General features: G+C 41.4%; 1 protein-coding gene across 9 annotated transcripts in view; it reads right to left on the reverse strand.

Moving 5' to 3' along the window:
* Nucleotides 1–389: 389 nt before the first annotated feature.
* The window catches only part of CDK5RAP2 (CDK5 regulatory subunit associated protein 2), a 71,759-nt gene continuing 45,187 nt past the window's right edge, over nucleotides 390–26,961 (reverse strand). For all 9 annotated transcript variants that reach the window (XM_039720139.1, XM_039720138.1, XM_039720137.1 and 6 more), the window contains 15 exons: nucleotides 24,386–24,983; nucleotides 22,248–22,480; nucleotides 20,084–20,132; nucleotides 19,145–19,329; nucleotides 17,843–17,968; nucleotides 14,084–14,200; nucleotides 13,629–13,818; nucleotides 13,295–13,416; nucleotides 11,246–11,494; nucleotides 10,189–10,278; nucleotides 9,841–10,094; nucleotides 6,886–7,032; nucleotides 4,887–5,025; nucleotides 1,912–1,958; nucleotides 390–1,040 (listed from right to left, as the gene is read on the reverse strand). In XM_039720139.1, the coding sequence (XP_039576073.1) occupies nucleotides 981–1,040; nucleotides 1,912–1,958; nucleotides 4,887–5,025; nucleotides 6,886–7,032; nucleotides 9,841–10,094; nucleotides 10,189–10,278; nucleotides 11,246–11,494; nucleotides 13,295–13,416; nucleotides 13,629–13,818; nucleotides 14,084–14,200; nucleotides 17,843–17,968; nucleotides 19,145–19,329; nucleotides 20,084–20,132; nucleotides 22,248–22,480; nucleotides 24,386–24,983 (2,606 nt within the window). In that variant the 3' untranslated portion in view covers nucleotides 390–980. The remainder of the gene's footprint in view (nucleotides 1,041–1,911; nucleotides 1,959–4,886; nucleotides 5,026–6,885; nucleotides 7,033–9,840; nucleotides 10,095–10,188; nucleotides 10,279–11,245; nucleotides 11,495–13,294; nucleotides 13,417–13,628; nucleotides 13,819–14,083; nucleotides 14,201–17,842; nucleotides 17,969–19,144; nucleotides 19,330–20,083; nucleotides 20,133–22,247; nucleotides 22,481–24,385; nucleotides 24,984–26,961) is intronic.

The following is a 26,961-nucleotide window of genomic DNA, read 5'->3' on the forward strand; positions in this document are numbered from 1 at the left end:
AGCTCTCCCCACCCTCAAAGCACAAATTCAGAATTTTGCCATTACAAAAAGGCAAAATCCAAGGGCCAATATAACCCCAGTCCTGTATTGGGATCTCCCAGTGCCAGTGCTTGGATGCCAAGGGCAAATTTCCTTGTGCAATGGGGATGTCATCAGCTTGAGGGGGAAAAGCATCGTGTGTTGTGCAAAATCAGTTCAATAAAGTCATGCTAGCACCACAAACTCTGCTTTTGTAACCAAAAATCACTTCAAATTATGGTCTTGTTAATGCTAAACTGAACTATTTTCCCAGTTCACTTTGTGCCACTCAGGAAATAAATGATGTGATGTGGCTGCTTTGGTCAGTAATGCCTGAAGTCTGAGGTTTTAAACAAAATAACACAAACACATTTGTGATTATTTTTCATTTTAATTGTCTGATTTTAAGTAACATTTTCAGACACACCATCAATCTAAGTACCTAACACAAAGCCCAGCATCAGACAGCTTCCAGAAGAACCTTCCAGAGATGGTTAAAATGCTTTAAAATATTTAACATTTTTCACATTGCTACAAAACAATGAAAACTGGCAGAGGTTTTTTTTTTTAACCTACATTCTTTTAGCAGGAGAGAAACAGTGGAAGGTGGAACACATTCTTGATTCTTTCAGGACCTGTTTGACTACAACTACAAATAGTTTTACAACATGGCAAGTATAAATATAAATTTCAAATGTGCCAACTTTTAAAAAAATCTGGATTTTTCCTCAATACCTGCAGTACCTCGCTTCTTAATAAATATTAAAAACCATCTTTACATTACAGAAAATGTTAAATAAGTTATTTACCAAAAGGTGTCATTTTTTGTCCTTTTTTTTTTTTGGTCAAAGGCTGATTCCATTAAAATAGCTGAACAAACATTTTTTACATCAATAAATATTAAGGCAGCACAAAGCAAACACCACTCACAAAACCAGTCTCTGTTAGCAGAACTTTCTCCTTCAGAGAATCCTTTTTTTGCTGGTGTAGGAAGGTGATTTTTGATTCTCAGCTGGTGGAACCTGGTTAGAAAAGCAATAATTATAATTATTGTACAGTACTTCAATGCCCACAATTTATCCCAACCCCATCCTGCTGCACAAGGATGTGCAAAGAGGAGCTGCTGTGTTCATCAGATCTTCAAATTAAAGTGGTAAGATTTCTGTGAGCAGAAAGATTGTTTTATGTCATCACTTTGTAGCTCAGGTAGGCTGAGAACAGCACAGCAGCTGCAGAGGGAGATGCTGATGGGGAGGAGGGAGAAGGGATGCATGGAAAAGGTGAGAAGAAAATGTAAGGAGGGGCTGGAATTGTACAGTTATTCAGAGTGGAGGGGTGAGAGGGGAAGGCTGGGATTTCAGAATGCATTGCATCCTTCAGAAAAGTCTGAAAAAGAGAAATCAAATCTGAGCAGGGATTCCTGAAACACTCCCAGGGATTGAACTCCCTGCACCAGCAGAGAGCTGCTGCCAAAAGCTGCCCCTGTTGGGTGTGTGGTTAAAAAATAAAAAATAAAAAAAAAAAATAAAAGCACCACCAGTGCCTAACACAGGCTCCAGCTTTTAACAAGGGTGTCTCTGCAGCAGGCAGGTGATCAGGCTGTGAGCTCCTGGAAATGAACTGCTGGGAGATGATGACAGACATGAATATTAATCTAGAGAAAGCATCAGGAAGGAGAGGGTTTAGGTGTTTATGTGGTCAGTCATAAAACCCTTAATTCAGCCATCAAACACAGCAGGCTATTTATCACACTAAACTGCTGTCACCCAGGCTTGATTAGGTAGCAAACCTAAAGCAAATCAGACTAATTCTGCAAAATACTCCTGACACAGCACTGTGTGTTTCTGACTAGCAGAGACCAAGGAATTCAATACAAGCAAAAATTTTACTTACTTCCAGGTTTCCTCTAGCCTTCTTCAAGACATCATGTGTTAAAACCACTGGAAAGAAAGAGGAGATTAAAAAGAATACTGCAAGTCTTTCTGAATTCCCTGTATTTGTCTTACGACCAAACATGAAATAATGTCTGAGCAGAGGATTCCCTCAGGACTGCAGCTCCAGAGCAGTGCCCACCCCTGGAATGTCATTCCCTGCTGCTGGCCTGTGCTCCACAATCTGCTTTTCAAACCTAAGCATCCTGGAAGTGGTTTTTGAAGTTTTTCTGCCACGTGGAACAGGCAAAGCTCAGCACTGCGTGTACCCCCAGACCTGCACAGCCCCTGCCACACTCAGCCCTCCCTCCAAGTCATACAGGAAGATTTTCTGTTCCTTTTAAGGAGAGACAGTGCATGGTCTAACTCCAGTTTGATCCTTTAAGTATCCTGTTTGGGCTGGGGAGGGCAGTTAAGAGGGGGAGAAGAGGACAGGTGGCAAAAGGAGTCAGTTCAAGGACAAAGCAACCTCTCTGAGCCATGGGGAAATCAAAAAGCAGTGGCCTGCCCTGAAGGGTTCCAGGTTTTCTCCATTCATCCAGCCCAGTCTGTCTCTGTGGGGCCAGCAGGAGACCTGTGAATGGAGGAGGGGGTGTTTCCAAACACAAGTGGTATTTAGAAATGTCAAGTTAAAGATGTGAGTCTCTAATCTGTGTCAGTTCTGTAAGTACTGAAATGCACCACTCACAATCTCCAATTTGATATTCCGGTCTCAAAAATAAACAATTTAACCATAATAAAGATTTTTCATTACAACAATAAGAAGCCAACAACTCCAAGGGTAGAGCTGTCATGAGATAATTACACCCCTGGCAGATTACTGCAATTTGGCACTGCATTGTTCCATGCTCAGAGGTTCAGATGAGGTTTATAAGCAATGAGCTCTCTCACCAGAGAGAGCACAGAAGACTCTGAGCCACAAGAATGTTCCAGTCTCTGCCTCTAAATATATTTAGGAATGTTCAGCTACATAACAGAGGGAACCTGAATATCCTCACTGGAGCAGGCAGGTAACAGGATGTGTGCAGAATGAAGGCAGGCAAGGTCACCCACTGCAGTGCTTTTCCTTTCTTGCTAGCAAAAGGAGAAGGGAAAAAATCTCAAAACTGAGGGAAGCAGCCTGATAAAATCCAGTAGCTTCAGGAGGTCCCTCAGTTTTGCTGTAGGCTTGACCAGGAATTTGTGTACAGATGCAAATTAGAAACATTTCTGAAATTGCTCTTTTAAGACAAAGGCGACTCAACATCCATAATTCCCATAATCAATGAAACTTGCAGAAAATCACATCCAGGTCTCTTTGTGTGGCAGAGTGGTCACTGCTCAGAAGAGCTCTGCTAGTAAACTCATTTCACCTGGCAAACTAGATTTTTCTAAATCAAAACTCTTAAATTCAGCCAAAGATGAGAATTTGGAAGCTGTGCCACTGCTGGCACAGCTGCTGCTCTCCAAGCAGAGATTTGCATTACAGAGATTTCAAAAAATGCAGGTTTCAGTTTCTCAGCACCTCATTTAGAGGAGGCTGAATGCACAGAAAAAAAAGTGAGCAAATTTAGGGCAACAGGCACTGTTTGCTTTAGGGAAGTGTGGGTGGGTGAGATGGTTCAGGGATAACATTTTGGCTCTAAGGGTAAAATCTGTTGATTTATACCCAGCCTAGCTCTGAAATGACACTGGAACTGGACAAACCAGACCAGTCAATCTACCCCAGGGATATTATTTGGAAAGACATAATAGAATAGCTTGGATTTTAACATGACAACCCCAAACTGAGCTATTTGGCTCTACAACCTGAACAAAATATTATTTATGATTTAATACAAGTAATTTGTACACATATAATATAGCAATTTTGGAGGAAGTGACCAAACACCAGCCCATAAATGCTTGAAACAACAAAAATCTGCAGGCAGAAGATATATGGGCCTTAGATATAAAAATTACAGGCTATGGAGCAAAATAACATTTATCACTCTACATTCCATTTAACTGACTTGAGTAACATATAATATTACAGATATTTCTATAACTTTGTATGGTGAGGAAAATTTTCCAGTCTGGATTAATTAGTGATAACACAAGTGCCACTCCAGCAAGGACTAATGAGCCATTCAGTCCCATCACTTCAGAGGAGGCAAGAATGGATATTTTTAATTTTTCTTTTCTTTATAGAAGAAAATTAACTCCTCCTCCCACAATACACATATTGCTGTAGCAGGAAGGTAGAGGAGAGTTCCATTCAGATCTCTTCTGGTGGGTGATTAAAGTCTAAAGCAGCAGAGATGAATCTCTTCAAACAGACACCTGGCTTGACACAGCTAAAATACTCCCTATGTCCCACTTGTTTTCATGTTTCCAGATCATTTTCTAGTCATGGGTCACTAAGGGTAAATACAATTCCACAGCATGCCCTAATTTTTCTTTAAAAAAATACTCATAGCAAGCTTTTGTTTCCCTTATTCTGAGCTTGTTCTCCTGCACTTCTCAGTCTGGTGCAGAGCACTGACAGAGCTCCTTGCAGGGCAGTACCTCAGAAAATGTAAAAGCCCAACTCCACATTTATTAAGACTGAGGCAAAATCACAATTTTGACAATGTCAAAAACTTCATCTGAAAAGGTTCACAGCAAACAGAAACTTTGCCTCTGTCCAGAGCTGTTGTAAACTAGAAACAGGAGTATCCAAAATGGAATAACCCAAGTAGGAATTAGTGGCAGCTGCATGGATTGACACACTATCAGTTGTTTGTGTAAAACCATGAACAGCTTCCCATGAAATTCTCTACAGCCTTTTGTACTTTGGGCAACTTCCACCACTGGAATGAGGCTCAGCACAGCCTGAGCCTGTCTGTCAGAGCTGGAGCACACGAGGGAACACCAATTTTAAAGGTAACCACAGCCTACAGAAACAGCATCAGAATCATTATTAAAGCACACACTCACACTGGTCAATGATGACTTTCTCCATGTTCTCCTTCAGCTGGTTTGTGGAGTGCAGGCGTTTCACTGTGCTGTGCAACTTCTTCTCTTGCTCAGATAGTTTCTTACGTAACCTAAAGATTTCTGCTTTCATTCCTTCATCCTAAATTGAGAGAAGAAAGTAAGATATTAAACTACTGGCTAAAAGTACTTTCTACGTTGAGAATTGCTCAGTACTTTTGTGCAAGTACCCTCAAGCTTCCTTGGAGTACCAGTAACTCAAAAGAGGGAAGGACCACCACTGAGTCCTGTCCTTCCTCCTTCACATCCCCCACAACATGAGATTCTGTGACTCCAATTCTTAGCTGGAATTTAGTGCAAGTAATTTTTCAATTAGGCTGAGGAAAGTCTATTAGACTGGTGCCTATTTTTGCTCTAAACTAGAAAAGATAAGGAAGGCCAGTGCCAAGGGATCAGTGTCCTGTGTGCCAGGTTCAGAATTCCAGCCTTCTCCTTGTGTTCTGTCAATGGCTGATGCTGTTTTATCAGGGTTAAAAAGCACTGGGACAGTTTACCTGCAAAATTATGTGACAGTGTCATTATTAAGGTTCAGTTTTCACCAGCAATCCCAACAAAGTTGTGGTCAGTGACTTGTAAAACAGGACTGTGAGAAGCCCTGGCACATCTGCCAGTGTCACTGATTTGGGTCCTTGTGCAGATTTAAGCTTGGACTTTTTTTTCTTGTTGTGCCACTTTTTAAGTGATGAAACTTCTGGAATTTGCCCCCACTATTTATCTCTGCAGAAGAACTGATTACTCCCAACTCCTGTGGGGCTGCAGAGAAGGCACTGAATACTCAGAATATTTTAGAACCCAAACTTCAAGAGAAAGAGAGATTCTTGCATATTCTGCATTTAAGACATCAGGAGCAATCTAACATCCTTAAGATCAGGGGGTGTTGGGTAAGAAACTCCAGAAAAAGTTCTATTAGGCTCTAATTAGGAGCATCCTGGGAATTCAGACCCCCACACACACATTAAGATCAGCCTTGCAGAAGTGACTGATCCAAATCAAGGTTCAGATCAGTGACAGGAAAGCAGGAAAGCATCCCCCACATCCTGAAAGCCCCGTGTGGGTGAGAGATGTTCAATCCCTGCAATCCAGGCCAGCAGGGAGCTGTCTGCATGGATTACACACATGAGGATAAAAATGGAAGTACACTCTTGCCAAGGCATCCCAAATCTGCAGCTGAAACATCAGTGAATGTATCAGACAGCAAACTTCACTCCCACTGCTTTTGTGATTTTATATATTTAAGGACGCTAAAAAATATCATCAAAATGTTATGAAATTGTATAGAAAATGTTTGTTTTCCCAAAGTTTGAGGGTTTTGTCAGAAATATCCTGCTTCCCTTAATAAACACATACAAAAACCTCAGTGAAATCACTTTAGATTTATTTTAAAGCCAGGGTTTGAAACAGTTTCAATGCTGAGTGGTGGTATTCTGACAGCAGAGATATTTCATTCCTCATTTAGTTTACTTTTATGCATTTGCATAGTGCAATCCTTTTTAGTTAAAGTGTTATAAAACATGTCTTGGGGTTTTGTCACACTTTTACAAAATCTTCTTTTACCACTTTGGCATCAAGAACATAAAAGAAAATGTAGCTGAGATTACATCAAAGTTGCTGATGTTTCTCTTCTTACCAATACACACAGAATCAAATTGAATTTGGTTCAAGTAACAGGGAGCCCAAACCTTTTCCTGTTGAGGTGGAGCATCTGCCACTTTCCTGGGCTTGCTGGATCTCACATAACAGGATTAGATATTCCATTTTTGTTACAAAGTACCATACAACATGACCAGTACATACTCAGCCTTACACTAAATCCACGTGGCTGGAGACTGGGGCATGATTCTCCAAAATGACACATCTGTAACTGCTGTAAATTTTGGACATTCCCAGAGCCCAAAAAGCCACCCCAAACCCCCAGCTCAGCCCAGCTGAAGCCCCGCAGTACCTGAATGCCCTGAGCAGTACCATGAGCAGCTTTCAGGGGAAGAGAAACTCTCCAGAGAAGCTTCAGGGAACGTGCAGCCTCTTCCAAAATCTGCTGTACTGTGTGAGTGCTCGTGGAAAAGCCATGCAGGGATGCCTGTTCTGGTACCTGTATCACAGGATTAGAGATATTTTATATTTTATACTTAGACCATTATGAAAATGTAATCTTAATTAATGGGTTTAATCCAGCTGGTGTGATTTCATATTTAAGATAATGTACACAGCCATTGTGTGCCATAAAAACTAATCTGTTAGTTAACAAAGGCTGCTGAATTATGTATTGTCTGAGAATTTAGTGAGGGAGGGGATTTATCCTAATCAATAACCATGATTAACAATAGATTATATTTACTAGATTTGCTATGCCACATGGTAACACTTGGCAACACTCTTCTTTCTTCATTTGCATTTTGTGTCATGTTATTTGAAAGTCAATGATTACAGACATCAATTTAAGCAATACAGATGTTTCTTCCTTAGCAGACCCTTTAAACTGTTCCATTTAATGCTAAAATAACTATCAGGGTACACATAAAATGTTTTCCTCTGCTGACAGATGAGAAACCAAATGGAAGAAATTGCATAAATGTGAAATAAAGGAGGGAAAGAATGTGAGGGGAGCAAATGAATTACCAAAGCAATGGTGCTACAGAAGGGGGAAGGGTAATGAAAAAAAGGCATTTGCAGTTCCTGCCCCATGCAGGATACAATCTGAATATTTATTTAGCATTGTTATCAAACCAGAATCCTCCTGTCACATAAAATATCCCATTTGCTAAGTAGTCTGAAACTTCAGTGATGTAAGGCTTGATAGGAAACTGCAAATTGTGAAAGTTACTGCTTTTATCTTTACACCAACAAAACAAGTTAAAAACTTAGAGAGATCACTTTTTCAGTCATTATCAGTATGTTAACTAGGTCATTGGGAAATATATGATACTTCTGAGAGTCTTAAGTGTCATTCAGGCATCATTTGACTGCGTGAGCACACATGTGATATCACAAAAAGACTTTCAGAATTGTTGCAGACTGCACCTTCAACAGCTTCACTAATTATAACTGCAAAAATAAGTAGCACAAATTTATCCCTGCAGTTAAGACCTTCTGTTTTCTGAAGAGCAGTAAGCATGCTTTTTACAGCATTTATATTATCATAAAATCATAGGGGTGAAAAGGACCTTCATTAGACACTTAGTTTCCTTTCCCTCTCCAAGGCAGGAAAGCATTACATGGAATTTTTTAAACATTGGCATAATCCATCCTCAAAATTGCCTCCAGTCAGTGTCTCTGAGCACCCTCCATGCCAGTGGTTCATTATTTTTACCACTGGCTGCTGTTTTCCAAGCCTGATCCAGGCCCTTCCTGCTGGGGTTTAAGTTTCTTAGTTCCTTATTAGATGCCACAGATGTGCACTGATTGTTCCTTCCCTTTAATTGAAGCACGTAGGCAAATGTGTCTTTTCAAACCATCCCAAATATGCCATCATTAACTGTGTCCAAAAATTAATATTACATAAGAGAAAATTGGGAGAAGTAAACACTAACTAGTTCTCCTATTCTAGACAAAAAGGAATGAGGTTATTCCAGAAAAAATAAACATTTTATTGGTTAAGCAGCCTTAAGACTGCAGCAAGAACACCATGAGTACTAACACTGTCAGAGAATGAAGAAAGGATGACACTCTGAGCCCTAGAAGACAGTATTTGATCATCAATAAAATATTCAAGTTTTTGGACTAGCTTATGATATTGTTAAATGTTCAACTGATAACCAGAAAGTGGAAAAATATTAAAAAATCTTCCCTGAAATACGAATATAATATGAAACAAGACTCACCAGCATACATCAATCTTTAATGTACAGTTATAACCTGGTGTTACTAAAAGACTGAATTTATCTAAGGGGAGAACTTCATCAGCTCTGTATCACATTTCTTTTAATTGTCTCATATTTCCTGGGTTTATCTCAAGCCTTCATTATATGAAAATCCTAATTATTTTTACTCCTAGGTTACTTTTACACACCTCTAGTTTAAACCCTCTCTACAGCGTTTTAGATTTTTACCTGGGGTTTTCTGCTGCTGCTTTTGTTTGGTTTTTATCACTTCCAGCACAACAAACACTGATTTCCCTAGCAAAACCAAGCAGCTTTACCTCATTTAAAGCCAAAACTGAAAGTGAGATTGCTTAAAGGCCTAGAATTAACTACCTCTGAATCACACTGAGTCCATCTAGACGATGACTGTGCCAAGCTTGAGGCGTCCTGAGTTATTCAGTCAGTTCTTCCCTACACACCACTTTCCACCTCTGGGTAAAATCCACCCTCCTTTATAGGATTTCAGGGCTCACCTGTGGGAACCCAGAGCACCAGGAATATTTCTCTGTCTGCTCTGGGGTGCCCTGACCCCCAGGGGAGCACTGACTTTGACCCTCATTCATGGAGAATGAATGTTTCCTAGACTTCAAGATAGACTGGAATCCAGAAAAGTGTGAAATAGATTATAGAGAGTAGTGTAGGTGTGTCACTGGGTGAGAAATTTAGGTTTTGGGATCTTTAGTGTGTTGTGGATGGAAGCAAGTTGGAGGGCACAGGGTGTTGTCCTGAGTTTCTTCTTCATGCTTCTTCTTCCTTCTTCTTCATGGGTTTGGGTGGCATTTTGTAATTGGGCAGCAAAGTCTGCATTGTGGGCTCTTTGGGATCAGTCATTTGGTTAAAAGGGAAAATAATCTAGGTGTTGGTTCTTAATTGGATAGTTTAGTCTTAAAAGACCTTGTAACAAGACTCTTAGCCATTTTGTGCCTCGCTGCCAAACTCACAGTAGTGAGGCTGTTTTACTGATAAGAAATAATAAACACTTCAGTCCGAATATGAACTACCATCTCAAGTGCCTTCAATCCAGACCCAGACAAACTCACCTTTACTCCAGGCTCCTGCAGCTGGGTGCCAGTGACCCCTCTGAGAGCCATCTCCATGTCTGCCAGCACCTGCTGCCCCTCTGAGATGTGTTTCCTCAGGGCATCGTAGTCCTCGATGAGGCCCAGGACGTGCCGGCCGTTCCTGTCCGCCCACATGCGATGGCCGGGCACCAGGCGCGGGGTGCACGTCCTGCTGGAGGTGCTGCTGCACAGGGAGGCACTGTCCCCCTCACCCTTAGGGGCTGCCTGAGCACCTGGGACAGAAAAATCGGGTTGGTTTTTTATCCTCATACAAAAAAAAAATTAATTAATTTGTACTTGACTGCTGTTAAACAGGGCGAGGTGTACCTGGGTTCTCTGCTGAAATGCAGTTTCTGTTCTGCTGCTTCTGCAGCTCACCACTGTTCCTCCTGGCAGCAGGGCAGTTGCAGAGATTTTCTACATGTAAAAAGGGAGAAGGAAAGCTGTATTATTAGATTTAAAAAACCCTCCCATCTTTTCTACTCTTTTATTCCTGATGCTACACTTGGCCTCTGGAAGCAGGGAAAACCAGCTGATTTTTCTAGGATCATGCCATGGATCTTCCAGTATTTACCTACTTTTATACCTGAGCATCTATCCAAATTCTAGGTATCTCCCAAAATCAAAGCATAGTTAAAAAATCTAAAATACATTCTGATGAACACATATTATTAACAAATATAAGCTTCCTATTAACTCCACAAGAAATAGGACACTTGTCAGCTGTACCAGACTAAAGGTTGTCTCTATATTCCTCCTTCAGAACTTCCACATTCCCTACACACCTATGAGAAAAGCACACCTAAAAAACTTAGCTGCTGACATGGCAAGGACTCTTTCTGGTCCATGTGGTTTTCTCTGGATGTATGGAAAGCTGTTACTGTGCAGAGCACTTTAAGGAGGAAGATTCTTGTGCCCTCTGCATCCCATGTACATCAATACTGGAAAAATAACCTAACCCTGGGTGTAAACATTACACTTCCCTTTATTTGCTAAAACAGCATCACTTAACAGTGATTGAAATAAAGGTAAAATATACCTCAAGGGCAAAGAGGGGACAACTGATTTATCCAGAGCCCATTTAGTGCACTTATTGATCACTCCTGAGTAATACACACTCACCCTTAGCAAACACTATAGAGCTCAGCAGTGGAAAAAGAGCCCCCCAGGTAAGCAGAATTTATGGCAATTTACTGCAGGCATCCTCCCATCCCAGAGACTCTGCTTTGCTTGGATGCAAAGGAAGCACAGGCTGCTCTAGGACAGTGCAGTGTGCCCTTCACACCCAGCTCTAGCAGCAGAGGGATTTGAGGAGAGCTGCTGATGTTTGAGGCTGTAAGAGGCAGAGGTTCTGCAGCACCCAAAAGCACCCAGAGCACAGTACCATCCAGTCCTGCACAGGGCTCAGAGCCTGCCTTCAACACACAGTTGATATTAACAGCTGACACTGGGCCCCCTTCCTCTCTCTTCCCTTTGGAAAGCTGTTCTTCTAATTTTTCATGCAAAGATTTGTTGGTGTCCATGCTCCTCTCCAGCTGCACTCGCAGGCTCTGGATTTCAGCCAGCAGTTCGTGTAAATCAAGTGGATTTTTCTGATCTTTCTGGAATTCTTCTGAGGCATCACATCTGGAATCTGAGACAATTTCAAAAGAAATACAAACATCTCTAACAATTACAATAATATTATCCACCAGAACACTCAGCAAGTAAGTTATAGCCAGTGCTATCCTGAATGTTAAGACTTAACTACAAACAGCATTAAGATAATGGTTTGACAAAAAAAGCATGTCTTAATTGCTTCTACCCTTGAAAGATTTAGAGGGCTGAATTTTTTTTTTTTACTTTGTCCATAAAAGCTGCTACGTCTCATGCCAAAAGCTAAAAAATTAGATAAAAGTAGAATGAAGAGGATTTACAAAATGTGAAGTGCAGTAATGCAGCCTGGGGAAAGGAAAAGGAATGGGGAATATCAGAGTGTGGAGGAGGGATGGAGTAGAACTGGGAGTTTAATTTTACACACCAAAGGAAAAAGAAAACAGTGATCACCTGGCAACCAGAGGAACAAAACTGAACCTGAGAAAAGCAAGGGCTATGTTTGCTTTCTCACAGAAAGAGATCAGTACACAAACAACTCATGCATTCTTTCCTGCTGAAATCCAGCTGTTCAGGGTGTTCTCCAGACAGTGGGAAGGGGCTCAGCTGCATGAGGAGGGTGCCGCCACTCTCTAATGACATCAGGAGCTCTGCAAGGAGAACTTTGTCCATAAGAGCTGCTATGTCTCATGCCAAAAGCTAAAAAATTAGATAAAAGTAGAATGAAGAGGATTTACAAAATGTGAAGTGCAGTAATGCAGCCTGGGGAAAAGGAAAAGGAATGGGGAATATCAGAGTGTGGAGGAGGGATGGAGTAGAACTGGGAGTTTAATTTTACACACCAAAGGAAAAAGAAAACAGTGATCACCTGGCAACCAGAGGAACAAAACTGAACCTGAGAAAAGCAAGGGCTATGTTTGCTTTCTCACAGAAAGAGATCAGTACACAAACAACTCATGCATTCTTTCCTGCTGAAATCCAGCTGTTCAGGGTGTTCTCCAGACAGTGGGAAGGGGCTCAGCTGCATGAGGAGGGTGCCGCCACTCTCTAATGACATCAGGAGCTCTGCAAGGAGAATCCCTTCCACCCCTGAGCCAGCTCTGCCTCAAAGCCTGGAGCCTACAGGGCTCTTCTGCTGCAGCCAGGCAGCAAAACCAGTGGCAGCAGGGCATAACACTGAGCAGCAGGGAGAAAAAAAAATCAACTTTTAAGAACTTCCAGTGGGAAATTTGCTGGATGTGTAATGGCTTTTCAGCAATGAAAGCATCCCACTCTTTACCTCAGCACACCAACAGCTATGTGGTGGAACAACTTCATTCCAAGGGAAGAACTCTATAGTGAGCTACAGTCCTCCTCTCACTTTCATTGACAGCAAAGTGGACATGAAGTTATAAATTAACACCTCATTCAGCAAGCAGTGCCAACACTTCTGCCATCCCCAGGGAGAAGCCTCTCCCCCCACCCTCAGCCAAGAGAAAGCAGAAGCTACCTGGCTAAGCAGGACCTGCAAGGATGCAGCAGCAGGATTTTAGAAGACAAGTAAATATCTAAGATCCCCAGGAAACTCATCCAGCCTGAGCTACTAAATCTTCAATTCTGGTTTTTAGCTTAGCTAAAAAGCTAAAGGAATCTTGGGGCTGTCTGGTCAACATCTAACACACCTCAGGCTTGCAGTCACCTCAAGGAGAAAGCATCTGAGCAGCAGGCTGTCAGCTCTCTGCAGAGCAGACACAAGCAGGAGCTAAGAACAGTGCCCCAGGCCTCCTGGCCTTTGACAAGAGCATGTTCAGAGGGAAGAGGTGCAAGGGCAAAGGGCACAGAGCCAGCTGTGCATTTGTACCTGTCCCCTTCCTTCTTGCTTCTTCCAGCTTCTCATACACCTTGATCTCAGTCCGCAGCGACTGCAGCAGCTTCTCATTCTCAGAGATCTGATGCTGCTTTACATTAATGTCTGTTTGCAACCTGTTAAGTCCAAATAAACAGCCGAGTTAAATTCTGATTTTTTTTTTTTTTTAAAATCTAAAATCCATTCCTCTTTCCCTTCACAATTCTTCCCTTGCCTTTTGAATATATCCCTGCCCCTCATTAATATTAATGGCTGTGGCTGAACAGATGCCTGTCACCCTGACAACTTCTTCTCTAAATGAATGTTTAAGTGTGGACAGAATCAATACCTGTTCAGTTCATTGCGACTGCTGTAAATTTGACACGTCAGGTATCTGATTTCATCTTCCTTTTGGCAAATTTGTTTTTGCAACTTTTCGTTTTCTTTCTTCATGCATTCATGGTCCTCGTGAAGATGCTCAATGATTGCATTCTTCTTAGAAAGAGATTCTCTTAACTTTTCATTTTCCTTCTGTTTATCTGAAACAAGAAGAAACACAAGGTGTCTGCAATGCCCACAGTGAACTAAGGCTATGATTTTTAACCAAATCAGCTTTTTCAGAGACTATCCAGCTGCTACTCCATTATTGCTAATCCCAGCTTGAATGCTTATGGTTGAGCATGGAATTTCAGGGGTGCAAAGAATGGTAAAGTCAATTTAATGAGTGGACTGTGAATATTTTATTGTTTTCTGATCTGGGATGAGTTGCAGGCTACTTCTGTAAAGAACAGTTTACATTTTTACCTCTAGATCCTTTTGCTAGCATTGCATTCAGAACTTGATTTTGCTTCCTCAGGAAATGTATTTCAGAAGTCAGGGAATTATGCTGCTCTGAGCCATGGATAAAAATGTTTGCAGAACCTATAAATATATACATAAAAGATGATTTATGAGTCATCTCTAGGTCATTAAAGATTAAACTTTCCAGACAAGAACAATTTAAAAAATTGCAGAAAAACATGCTATAAAAGCTATTTCTCCCCTATATATTTTGAAGGTTATCACTACAGGCTAAAAGGCAGCTCAGGTTAATGCCAAATAATCCAAAGCCCTGTGCAGCACAAGTGCCTCTCATTGCTGGGCAGCCATTACTAAAATTGCAGAATTATCCCTGGCAGTCTTTACCTATCAGCTAAAATCCCAACAGGACAAAATGCAGGAGTATTTTGTGACATTGCTATGATTTGAAAAGAAAACTGTAGGAGGGTTTACCATGTACTTTAGTCTTGCTCTGCTCATACTCCATTGTATTTAGTGAGAGAACAATGGGATTCTACCAGCTAATCCACAGGGGTTAATGCAGGGAGGCTTGTAAACAGTCTGCTGAGAGATCTCTTACCACACAGGCAGGAGCATAAGGCTGGAGTCACTGTCCTGGCCTCAGATTACAAACTCAGAGCCCACTTATGATCACAGGGATGAAGATTTATCCCTCTTAAATCCGTGTTTCTAACGTTTACATAAATAAGCCAGTCTTGATCACTCATCAGCAGCCCTGGGGAGGAACAGGCCCCTCCAGAGCTCAGCTCACCCCGTGTCTCCTCTCCTCACATCTCTGAGGATGAGATCCCCTGTCCTCCAAGGGCTGATTTCCCTGCAGTGCCTCCACGAGAAGCTCTGGGTAACTGGCAGGAATTAAATGCCTTACTTTGACAAACATAAGGGTGATGAATCCTGCTCTGAGGATCTCACTGCACTACCAAGTGACTCTAAGTGTTAAATCCTGTACCCAGCCAGTTAAACCCCAGCCCAGGCAATCCTCAATGCACTGCTCTGGTCATTCCCAGTGATGTGCAGTGGTGCAGCACAGCCTGCAAAGTGCCACATCCCACCCTCAAGGTGCTGCCTCTGAAATGCAAGTCAAGTCATTGTAATTGCCCTTTGTAACCTTCTCATGGTCACTAAAACACTTCAGGACCCACCAGAATTAAAAGGATTTTTCAGCTGATTGGTTATCCCAGCTCTCCCACACTTTAAAGCCTGAGATAAGTACATGAGTGTCAACTATTTGGTTAATAGAGAAATAACCAGCTGGCAAAAAAAATTAGCTGAATGTATGAGGAGGATGCCTTTCAGCTCTGGCAGTTCAATTCAATTTGATGTGCTGCACTTCCTCTGAGTAATCTCATTTTATTGTAATCCCAATTGAAGCTTTTACCCACTACCTAACTGGGATGTAGTGTGCCATGATATGAACCTCTTGTCACTGCTGAAAGACTCAAAGGCTCTGGAAGCCTGGCACTAATGGCATTTTACTATCTATATGTTAAAGAGTTAAGGCAGCTATGTGAACTCAAAAGGCTTTCTCCTTTCAGACTGTAACAAAGCAATCCAAGTTGAAGTGGCAAAGCTTGATGGTCTCATCTTGATTCTAATTTAATTTATTGCCCATCACCCAGCTTTATCCTATTTGAAAAGTTATGCTATTGCAGTTCTACTGAAAGGCTTTAGAATATAACTATTGGTTATCTTACATAATAAGGGATAATGTAGAGCCAGTGGTAATAGGGCCACAATCCCACAATTTGACCCACTATTGAGACTGCTACTTCTGTGCAGAGCCCTGCTGACATCAATTACTCTCTCCACAGAGGCAAAGGTCCATCTAACCAGAGGAAAGTGGAGCATCAGGGCCCACAATTGCAATACACTTGAGTTTTCATTCTGTTTTGTGCTGAAAAAGTGAGTGCTAAGGAAGCATACCTTGAAGGTTTCAAAGGAAACACTGACTGAAAGAAAGGCACTATTGAAAATCACAGCAATGGGGAAGGAGATATTCACTTCCAGGGAAAGCAAAATAAAGGCATTCAAAAGCTGCAAAAAGTCTGAGTAGAAACATCAGCTACTTGTGGGTTAAAAAAAGCAAACAAACTCCCTTTTCATGTTAACTGCTGTTAAGAGCATTTGAAACCTAGGACACTCAAAATTAAACCTTTGATTTTATTTTGAAGCCTAACATTTGAAACTATTGAAGCAATTATTTTAGTTCCACTTGCACTGCAAGCCTCAGCTCTACAGGAATGATGTAGTCATTACCAGCATTTGAGCCATTTATAGGATACTGGAAGCCCAGAGGCATTTAAATACTTAAAGAATCTAAATATTAAAAATAACATGGCAAGAACAGTGGGCAGATGTGTGTATATACATTCATACAATATTTATCAGACAAGAATAAATCTGTGCAATAACTTCTGTTGAACAAACAATTCAATATCATGAATTTAGCAGGTTGCCATAAACAATTAAGTATGTAACAACTTGGCCTTGTGTTTTAAAGGAAAACAAACTAAGGACATTCACTTAAAAGCAAAAATGTTGAATGCAAGTCACAGAATGGTTTGGGTTGGAAGGCACCTTAAGGTTCAATTAGTTCCAACTCCCTGCCATGGCAGGGACAACTTCCACTGTCCCAGGCTGCTCCAAGCCCCATGCAGCCTGGCCTTGGCATTGCCAGGGATCCAGAGGCAGCCACAGCTGCTCTGGGCACCCTGTGCCAGGGCCTGCCCACCCTCCCAGGGAACAATTCCTTCCTGATATCCCATCTTAACCTGCCCTCCTTCAGCTTAAGGCCATTCCCACATGCCCTTGGGAATCCTCTCAGTTTCACTTCAGGATTTCTTTTTACACCAAAAGTCAAAGAAAGCTCATCTACCAGGAAAAAGGATCCTCACTAGCAAGAGAGCATGTGCATATCTGATAGCATGAAAGAGATCTTTGATACTGAGAGAAACAAGAACTGAAAGAACACAGTGACAAAAAGGAGCTGTTCTAACATGTAGCTGCTTTTTTCCTTTACTTTTCCAAATTTCTCCTGCACACATTGGTAGATGTGCTAAGGCAACAAGAAGACAGATGGAAAGCTTAAGACAGTTTATAAAGAAAATATACTTTCACTGCATTAATGGATGCCCTTGCCAGAATCTTTATGAAGCTGTAAAAGAGTTGGAAGTGTTTCAGTGTGGTTATTTCACAAGCACAGAATGCCTTTCCAGCAGTGTAAATACTTCACAAATGAAATGGATGCTTTTTATCCACCTTTCCATCACTGTAAATTATCCCTGAAAGCAAAATGCCATGTGCTGGTTGCCTCCATTTAAACAACAACAGAAATGGATCATGGGGATGATGTAAAACATAATGAATCTTATGTCAATACCAGTGGAACTGAGGAAAAGGAAAGTATGTCTGTATTTATTACCTGCTTCCAGTCAGAGTAATATTGCATATTAATCAATTTTCCTATGGGGGAAAAGGTGGGAAGGAGAGTGAAGCAAAGTGTACAAAAATACAGGGATGGGGTGCTTCAAAAGGTATTGCAAAAGCATCTTTAGTAAAGGCTGGCTACTTGTGAAAAGTTTTAAATCCACCTCATAGCTTGGCTTTCAGAGATGCTGAACACCAGAACAGAGAACAATGGCTCTAAACCTTTCCAGTGGCATTTGATCCCTCAGGCTCTCAGCAGAAAAGATGGATTCAGTTTCTCATTAAATGAATTCTTACCTTGATCTAGTTCCTTGTCTGTTACTTGTCTCTCAAGCTGCTTCCTCAGTCTCTCATTAGTTTTTATGGAGTATTCTAAACGCTGTCTCAGGATTCTAATTTCTTGTAGATGTTCCATTAATAACTCTAAATAAAGACAGAAACCACTTGTTATTTAGAGCAGATGATTGTATTCTTTTACACTATGTACTCTTGTCAAATCTAATGGGTGTTAATTCTAGAAGATGACACAGAGCTGTTAAAAATGGCAGATATTGAATATCTGACTCCACAGCACTCTTTTCCTATACAGTGCTCAAACCATGCATTCAGTGACAACTCCTACTCTGCATTCTAACTTAAAGACTTTAAGGCTTGAACTTTTTAACTTCAACTTTTTTTTTTCTTTTTTTAACTTTAACGCTCTTCAGATTTCTTCTTCCTACAAAAATGGAATAGATAACAGTTTTATCTAGTTAAACATTCCCTGTACTGAGGAAAGAATCCAAAGGTCTGCAATGCAGCTCCACATTCTGGCTCAACACACCACCAGCACACATTTTTCCTTACAACAATAGGAAGCTCCCAGAGCAACTCAGAGAGAAATTTGACTTTGACTAACACAATGCACTCCACAGTAAAGAAATCTGCTGTATCAAGTTTCATTACTGTACCTTTTCCTTCTTGCTTTGCTACTCTACAATTTTTCTTCCACTGGCTGCAAGTTTCATCCTTCCTCAGGAGCCGATCTGTTCTACCTGTCAGCGTGTGATGTGTCAGTTTATCCATGTCACACACTCCTGGTTTACTCTGCAATATTTCTCCCTGAACAGGATGTGCCAGCTCAGCTATTAAATTTTCATTGCTGCCGATAAAGTACTGCAAGCATCACTTGTGTTTAGTGGAACTATCCAGGTCAAACATGACACCACTTATTAATTATGCAGCACTTAACAATTCTCAAGGAAACACAACACTGGCTTCTATAAAATTGGAAAATCTCTCCTTTTTCACATAATAATCTCTTGACAATTGTCTATTTTCACCTTATAACTTGTCTGTTTAAAGAGTGTCTGGAGCAATGTAAAAGCTGCTAGCTTAAAACAACAAGGACACAAACAACACACTTTATGCTGCCTCAAACAGGGTAATTCAGATGGCTGCCATCTCTGTGTGCCTTATCACTGAAACTGCAATGATTATGCAAGGAACTGGAAAGCTGAGGCAGACAAACATTCTTCATTATTTCTTAATTAGTTCCCTTGTGTGTTATTTATCAGCTTTTCCCAATATCCAGCAAATCTTCCATGGGAAAAACATTACCTGGAGGAAACTTGCTTGGCAGAAGTGGCAGTGTGCTGTGCTGGCCTTCCAGGTCGTGCCTGTGCTCAGGTGAGCCAAGAGGAGACTTCTCTGACAAATCAAAATCAGATGAGCTGTGAAGAGCAGATGGCACAGGAGACTCATCCTGCAGATGCTGGTACATGGTGGCATTCTTCTCATTATTCCTTTTGTGACAAATAAAATGGTTTAAAATATAAAAGTTATTCTATGACTTTAGAAAGTGAACAGAGGATGCCAAGTTTAGACCAATTTACAGGTAAATTTATGCATCAGGGCATGAAAAACCATGCCACCAAGTCCACATCAGAGGCTGTATCAAGACTGATATTCAGAGCTGACTGAAGTCAGCAGGAACAATCAGTGGCCCTCCAGCCTACTTTGTATTTTGCAGCACCAGACAGTCACCTTTGTGTACAGGGGACCTCAAGCTGCCTTGAACAGGGAGCTGAGGATTTCTGTAGCACAGAAGAGTGCCAGGCTGGCAGAAAACCAACAAACACAGCACAACAACACCTGCTCTCTTCACCTTCAGCATCAAGGTGCTGTGACAATGAACTTCAGCACTGGAGTGACCCTGAGCCAGCCCCAAGGGCGTGGGGACACAGGGAGGGACTGTCCCCCCTGGCACCTGCAGCTGGATAATGCCTCAGCATGCACCACAGTGGATTGTGGACATGGTTATTTTTGTTCATGAAAAGAACAATCCTGGTGGCACAGTGTTTCTCTTTCAGTACCTCACCTGCTTGGTGAGAAATGGGGAAAAAAGCCTTAATCTGTTTTCAATGGGTGTTCTATTAACAAAATAGATATTAATAAGCAAAGCACTGCCAAACAGCTAAACATGCTACAAAACATGGAGTATCCTTATCAGCCTATGAAACAATCATATTTTTGCTAAATATTCAGTTGCACTCTTACCTTTGAGCTAATTCATAAAGTATAGTGACTTCTGTACCTATTGATTCTCCTGCAAAGCAGAAACAGCTGATTAAAAACACATACTGAGAATTACAATTTTTCCCCTCCACTCAGAACTACATTTTTTCCCCCTCCATCTTACTCTGTTTAAATACAGAGTAGTAAATTAAAGAGAAATTAGAGGAGTCAACAGATACTAGCACACTATGTATTAGTGTCAAATGCTGTACATGAGCAAAATCATTTATAGCCCAGCAACAAAGCAATAGCTTTGCACTGGAACTCACAAAAAAATTATCAGGGACCACAGATGCCAGATTTTACAGCCTTGGTGTTTTAATTAGCATACCTATTTGAAATAATTGTGCTACATGGCAAAAGGATTACAGGCGCATGTTTTTACTTCTTCAATAACATTTCTATAAAAACAATTCTGTTGCACTTGGATTTTTTGTGCTTGTTTTGGAATCAGGCTAACCAGTCATCCTTAATGAAGGAGCACACACAGGATTTTGCCTGCAACATTCTCTGTGGAATTGTGTGTGAGCACAAGCACAATTCAGTGCAAGAGATCTGGACCCAGACACTAATTTGAATAAAGAAATAAGAGCTTGGTTGTGTCACCTTGACTCCCCCTATTTTAAAATTTTTGTGCAATTAAGCAAAAGTGGCAGGGAAGAGTTGCACAGCTGAAATTTCAGGGGAATGAACTGAAGGTCAGGATGGAAATGCAGAGACAGACAGCTGCTCATGCTTCTTCTTTACAGTCAATTCTTAGTACACTGGATGTTCTTTACAACCCTACAAACATCATTTTGCTTTAATGTGTGATTCAATGCAGCACCATTGTGTTAGATATATTGAATTGTCTCAGTTGTCAGTGACTTTTCATAGTATATAGGATACCATCTGTTGGTTTAAAGGCATTTAATGTTTATTCACTACAGTCTTCTCATTTGCAATGCAAGGAATCTCTGTAGCCACCGAAATCGTTGAATACACTCAATCTTTTATTACCCTGCTGTGACACAAGGTTGTAATACCTTTTTCTCATATACAGCTGCTTTATATGAGCAATCAAAACTGCAACATCCTGCCACGAGCTGCAGTGAAAGGCAGAACACAGATCATGTTGTGGCTGGGCCCCAAACGGGGCTGAGCAAAAGCAGCTCCAGAGCCAGTTCCAGGAGGATGGCAGGGTCAGGTCCCCAGCTCAGGCACCTCAAGGGTTTTGCTCCTGCAGCTGACATCTGTGAAGAATTTCTGGCTGTTTGGGTCAGCAAGAGCAGCCCTTGTGACACCAGGAAAAGGTCTTGCTTGCTGTTCCTCCCAACAGCATCCCTTTTCCATCACGTTCCTGCTAACTTTCTCCAAACTACAGACTGAAGGGAGTATGCAGGTTATACTCTTCCTTCTAGTGCCAAGTGTCAATTGTGATGCTCATTTTCCAAAACATGGTTGTATTTCAGCTCTCTTATGAAAGGCAGTGTACATTTCTCCACCAGCCAGACTAGCAGGCAGCAAGATGCAGGTCCCTTAGGATAATCATGGATTAATTTAGGTTGGAAAGGACATCTTAGATCACTGAGTTCAGATCACTGAGTTCAACTTGTACCCCAGCACTGCCAGGCCCAGCACTAACTCATGTCCCCAGCTGGGCTGTTCCCTGAAACAGGAAACCCTGAAGCTATGTGCAACAAAACTTTTATATAACCCCTATTTTTTTGGACAGTTAAAATATGCTTGTGTTAATACCAAATAGCAGGTATCAATAAAGAGTACAGCTACAAAACCCAGTCAAGTAGCAATGGCCACAAAGTAAAACACAGGAAGTTTCACCTCAACATGAGGAAGATCTTCACATTGAGAGTGGAACAGGTGCCCAGGGATGGTGTGGAGTCTCCTTCTCTGCAGATATTCCACACCCACCTGGACATGTTCCTGTGGCATCGGCTCCAGGTGACCCTGGATGATCTCCAGAGCTCCCTTCCAATTCTGTGATTTGGATCATAAAAATCTTACCTTCCATCACAGTCCTCCCCATAAACCATCCTAAAGCAACCAACAGCAAGGAAGGCTTCCTTCCACCAACAAGCAAATAAAATCCTTCCCATTTTGAGGGCGTTCATCTATCTGACAAGATGCACAAAATATTGCTGCTCACCGTAGAGGAATTTCATTTCCAGTTTCTCAAACAGCAGCACACTTTGGTTCAGCTGCTCACGGAAGCCTTCAGCAACATCATAATCAACATCACTGGCCTGGAGCAGCTGCTCAAAGGCCTTCACCAGGCTGGTGAGGTGCTCGTGGTAGGTGGCACAGCCACAGCGGATCTCCTTGATTTGCTGGCATTGGAAGGACAGCTCCCGGACTTGGGAATGAACCAAGGAATCATATCTGAGAAAATGAAATTAGCTGTAAAGCTTGCTGGCCATAAATGACATTTAAGTATAAATAAAAAGGGAATTAAGCTTATATTCCTAAACTATAATTTTATGTGGCTCAATTTGGTTTTAAAATGCTTTTAACAGCCACAATGAGAGATGTATTGTCTCTGCCTGTTGACTTTGGTATTTAGAGATTATTCTCCTTCACTTAACTGCATCATTTATAAAATGGGCCAAAACTAATGGGATGAATTGATGGCCTGCTTGGAAAGAACATAGATAGCAGGAGAGGTGCCAAATTAAACTAAATAAGAGTGATACATGTAAATTGTTTCCAAGAATACACATATTTTTCCTGACTAGTTGGGGATTTTTTTTTTGTTTGGTCTTCTGTGGTTTTCTTAACTCCCTATGGAAGCAGACAACTGTCCCTTTTCTGAAACTTTATTTCCTGCCAAAACAGTTATTGGACTTTCTGAACTGCTGGTTTCACCCAGTCTGAAAATCCTCCACATCTCTGCATTGCAAGAAACAATGACAATCACTGTGGTGCCCAAACTACTGTACTGCACAAGCCAGGATATAAATTTCAACTCCGATCAACTGAATTTATTCATTGAATTTACACTTGCAAATGTAGGCATCCCCTTTGTACTGCCACTGTCTGTACCAGAGGTAGAATTCTTTCTCCACAATCATCCATTAGCAGGGAAAAAAGGAGAGAAGATGTTAAAAGATGCAGGGAATCAAACAAAATCTATGGTGATGTGGGTTGTTAAAGCATTTTTACTGTCATTTGTATAGGAAGAGATGCATAACTCATTTTGGGGTCTGTCATTTGTCACTCATGACATTGTCCTAGACAGTGGCCATAAAAACCTTACAGTGATCCACAGGGTCCCATCCCTTAATTTACAGCTAGATCTTTCTTTGTAAAATGGATGAGGTATATTTTCAAGGGGTGTAAATTTCTATGGACTCTGTAACACCACTGTATTTTACAAGAGTGAGCCTCAGACACACACAATAGTCCATGCTGGTGCTTTCTCACTGTCTCCAAATATTTCCACTCAAGCATTTGGAAGACAGGCACAAGGCTGAATGCCTTTCCTTGTTACAATTTCTGGTATTCTGCAGGCCCTCAGGACAATAACAATATTTAAAAGGGAGAAAAGGAGGGTGGATGTTAAAAAAGGCTCACTCTTACGATCCCCCATTGTATGTTTGCAATTTGTACATATGCAGCCAAAATGCTGCCCCAAGTCTCATACAAAATGCCAAGACTGGTATTTTCAGTCTCCCATAAATGATTTTCCAGCTTATGAGCTTATGCTATAAAATTTCATTCATTAATTCTATATTTATCTCCTCTCACATCCTTCACAGGAAGGCATTACAGCCCTCAACTGCAAAATAAATTGGAACTAGAGCGTGAACATCTTATGTTTACACATCAAGTCTGGGCACTCAAACAGAAGGGCCAGCACCAATCTGCCAGCCCATTGCCCACAAAAACATTTCTGTCTTAAATGGGGTGCTCCATTTCCCTACACTTGGCACTTGAAGATATCCTGAGTGATGCAGACTGGTGCTTTGATGACAGAGGTGAGCCTGTCCCACAGGTAACCTGAGATCTGAACTGGCTCCAGAGAAGATCTCCCACAGCAGAGAGAGTTGTGGGCCTGAGGTGTGGGAGAGACAGATGTGTCTGGCAGAGATAACAGAACGAATTTATCAGTTCTGTACTTAGGGGGTCTTCTAACAAAACATTTCAGTTCCTTTATGCTAATGTTAGTGAAATTTAGCCTTTACTGTAACAACACCTGTGAATAAAATTATCCTCATCTCACCTTGCTGTGCTATTTGGTATTGCTGTTTACCAAAGGGAACCTCAAAGAGCAGCAGTTTTACTCACTTGGATGGTGATGTTGCTCTCAGACTGCTCTGAAGATGATACATCTCATCAAGATGCACATTCACAACTTGCTCTTTGTCAACTTCTGCCTCACTGGCCAACAGCAGCTCCTTAAGGTTTTGTGCTGCCCATGCATCAGGTGCTTGCAGAGACTCAGAATCCCAGGTTTTGGTGTGGATCTCATAATCCAGCTGAGGGACACCAGAGGATGTCTGGACTCCTTCCATGGCTGTACCTTGCACTTGTGTGCCAAACCCTTCCACAGGCAGGCCTGCATCCCTCACCACTCCACTGGAAACACCACTGAACAAGAGCTGCTCAGAGCCCTGCAGCTGCAGCAGGAACATTCTGTACTTTTCAAGCTCAGACTGCATATTCTTAACTCTTTGTTTCAATTCTTCCATATCCTCTGTGGCTCCAGAGTCCTGGCGTGCATCAGTTCTTGCTCCACTCCCTTGGGGAGCATGCAGGCACTTGGAGTCTGAACGTGCAGGGGCTGAGTCAATGTCCTCGTGTCCCATGGGATAAAACCCTTCATCCACCTCTTTGAATGAACTCTGGATATTCCCATTGCTAATGCTATGATGATTTTGCATTTCTGGAAAACAGGAGGCTTGTGTGTGAATATCAGTATTTCTTTACCTGACATTCCGTTCTTAACTGCACTGGAATGAATTATTTCAATTCTATAAGAGCAGAATCAAAATGTAGGTAATTACAAGCTATACATTATTAGTTTGGGACTTTTGACCTCTCTCTGTGATTTGCCATTAATTCAATTTGCATGTCAAGTATTTCAAATCCTTTATTACCTTTCAAATAAACAACACTCAAAGTACAACCAACTTTCTCTTCCCAAATGCTTGAAAATTCATTTTGCTATATGCTCTCCTGAATCAGGCACTGATCAAGCCCAGACCTTTCCAGCCACAAAAATTATAACCTCAAACATGAGGCAAAGGAGACTCTGACTTCACATGGTTCCTCCTAAAGCTTCTAATTAAATATTCTTCTTCTCCCCACTTCAAAAATCTATACAAAATCAATTGGAGCATAAAGTCAGTGGAATTTTAAAAAGACTATCAACAAAAGTCAGATTTGAAAAGGAGGCTATAATAACTTCTTTTTAAAAGGTGTTCTAAACAAACCCCACTGAAGTCTTTGGTATTAAAGGTTTTACATTTGATATGAACATCACATCCCTCAGGTGACTTTGCCTTCCCTAAGTAATGCAATCACCTCAGATTCAGCCCAATAAAAGCCAAATACTCCTACAGATGATCCATATTTAGAGTTCTGTGCATGTTGAGGGCTGTAGGTGTAAGTAGCCAGCAAAATGATTATTTTCTAGTTACCAGTAAATTAAATTTTCCCCTTCTATTAGTTCTGAAAAAGATCACTTTGAATTAGAACTTCCCTTTTGGGAGCCAATTCATTGATCTTTCAGACAGGTTGCAATACTTTCAGATTGGTTTCCATGGAGAATTTGAATGTCCAGGTTCAAGCTGTAAATCACTACAAAAACTCAGGGGGAGCTGCTCTGTGTGAAAGCCCACGACCAGGAGAATAAAAGTAAATATTACCTAAGATCTGGAATAAAATGAAGCTGTGACTCTGGGATATCAACACTGCCCAGAGAAGCTGTGGCTGCCTCATCCCTGGAATGTTCAAGGCCAGGCTGGGCTTGGAGCAGCCTGGGGTAGTGGAGGTGGCCCTGCCCATGGCAGGGGTGGGATGGGATGAGCTTTAAGGTCCCTCCAACCCAAACCATTTTCTGATTTGACATCAGAGGATGTTCTCTGCACTCATTTTGTGTGGCACTCCAAAGGAAGGAAGTGGTTCCAGGAAAGTGCCTGGGTATGAATTCTGGAGGACACAAGAAGGGAGTGCAGCACTGCATTCATTAACTGCTGCAGCAGTAACACAGATGGCAAAAATCCCCAACACCAGGTGAAGTACACTCTGAAACCCTGATCCCATGCCTCATTCCAGATAACAAACAGAGAAAATAAAACCAGATCTTAACAAAGATATTCCAGATCAGAGCACGGCCTATGGGTTTTAATGCAAGAGTGCCCTTTAATTAAAAAGGAGAAGTAATGAGCTCCCTGTGCACGTGTCCACACCCCACAGGGTGCACTGAGCAGGCCAAAGGATTGCAATCCCAAAGGATTGCAGGATTGGCCATATCCTCTGCACTCTCCAGTGTTATCCAGGTTACTCCAGCCCTCCCAAAAAAGACTAATGGATGATGCACAGACATGGAACACACAGCACTAAGCCTATTTACATTTTCATTAAATGATTCCATTAGGTTTCAGCCTACTTGAATGCCTTCAAATAATTCAGATAAGCAAAATTCTATCATGCAGTTGCTTCATTCCAATAGTTCAGAACTAGATGGAGAAGCAGTAACAAACATTTAATTCAGAGAGGAGTTCAGAAGTGAGGTCATTAGCAACAGAGATCAGAGTCAGGCATACAACTCATTATTTTTACTGGAAACCAGACTCATAAATCCCTGTGGCCCTTCTGAAAGCACAACCCTGAAAGACCAACTTGGATTCTTGGAGCAA

The sequence above is a fragment of the Passer montanus genome, unplaced genomic scaffold (assembly GCF_014805655.1).
Source record: "Passer montanus isolate IOZ18808 unplaced genomic scaffold, ASM1480565v1 scaffold43, whole genome shotgun sequence".
In the NCBI taxonomy this organism is placed as follows: domain Eukaryota; kingdom Metazoa; phylum Chordata; class Aves; order Passeriformes; family Passeridae; genus Passer; species Passer montanus.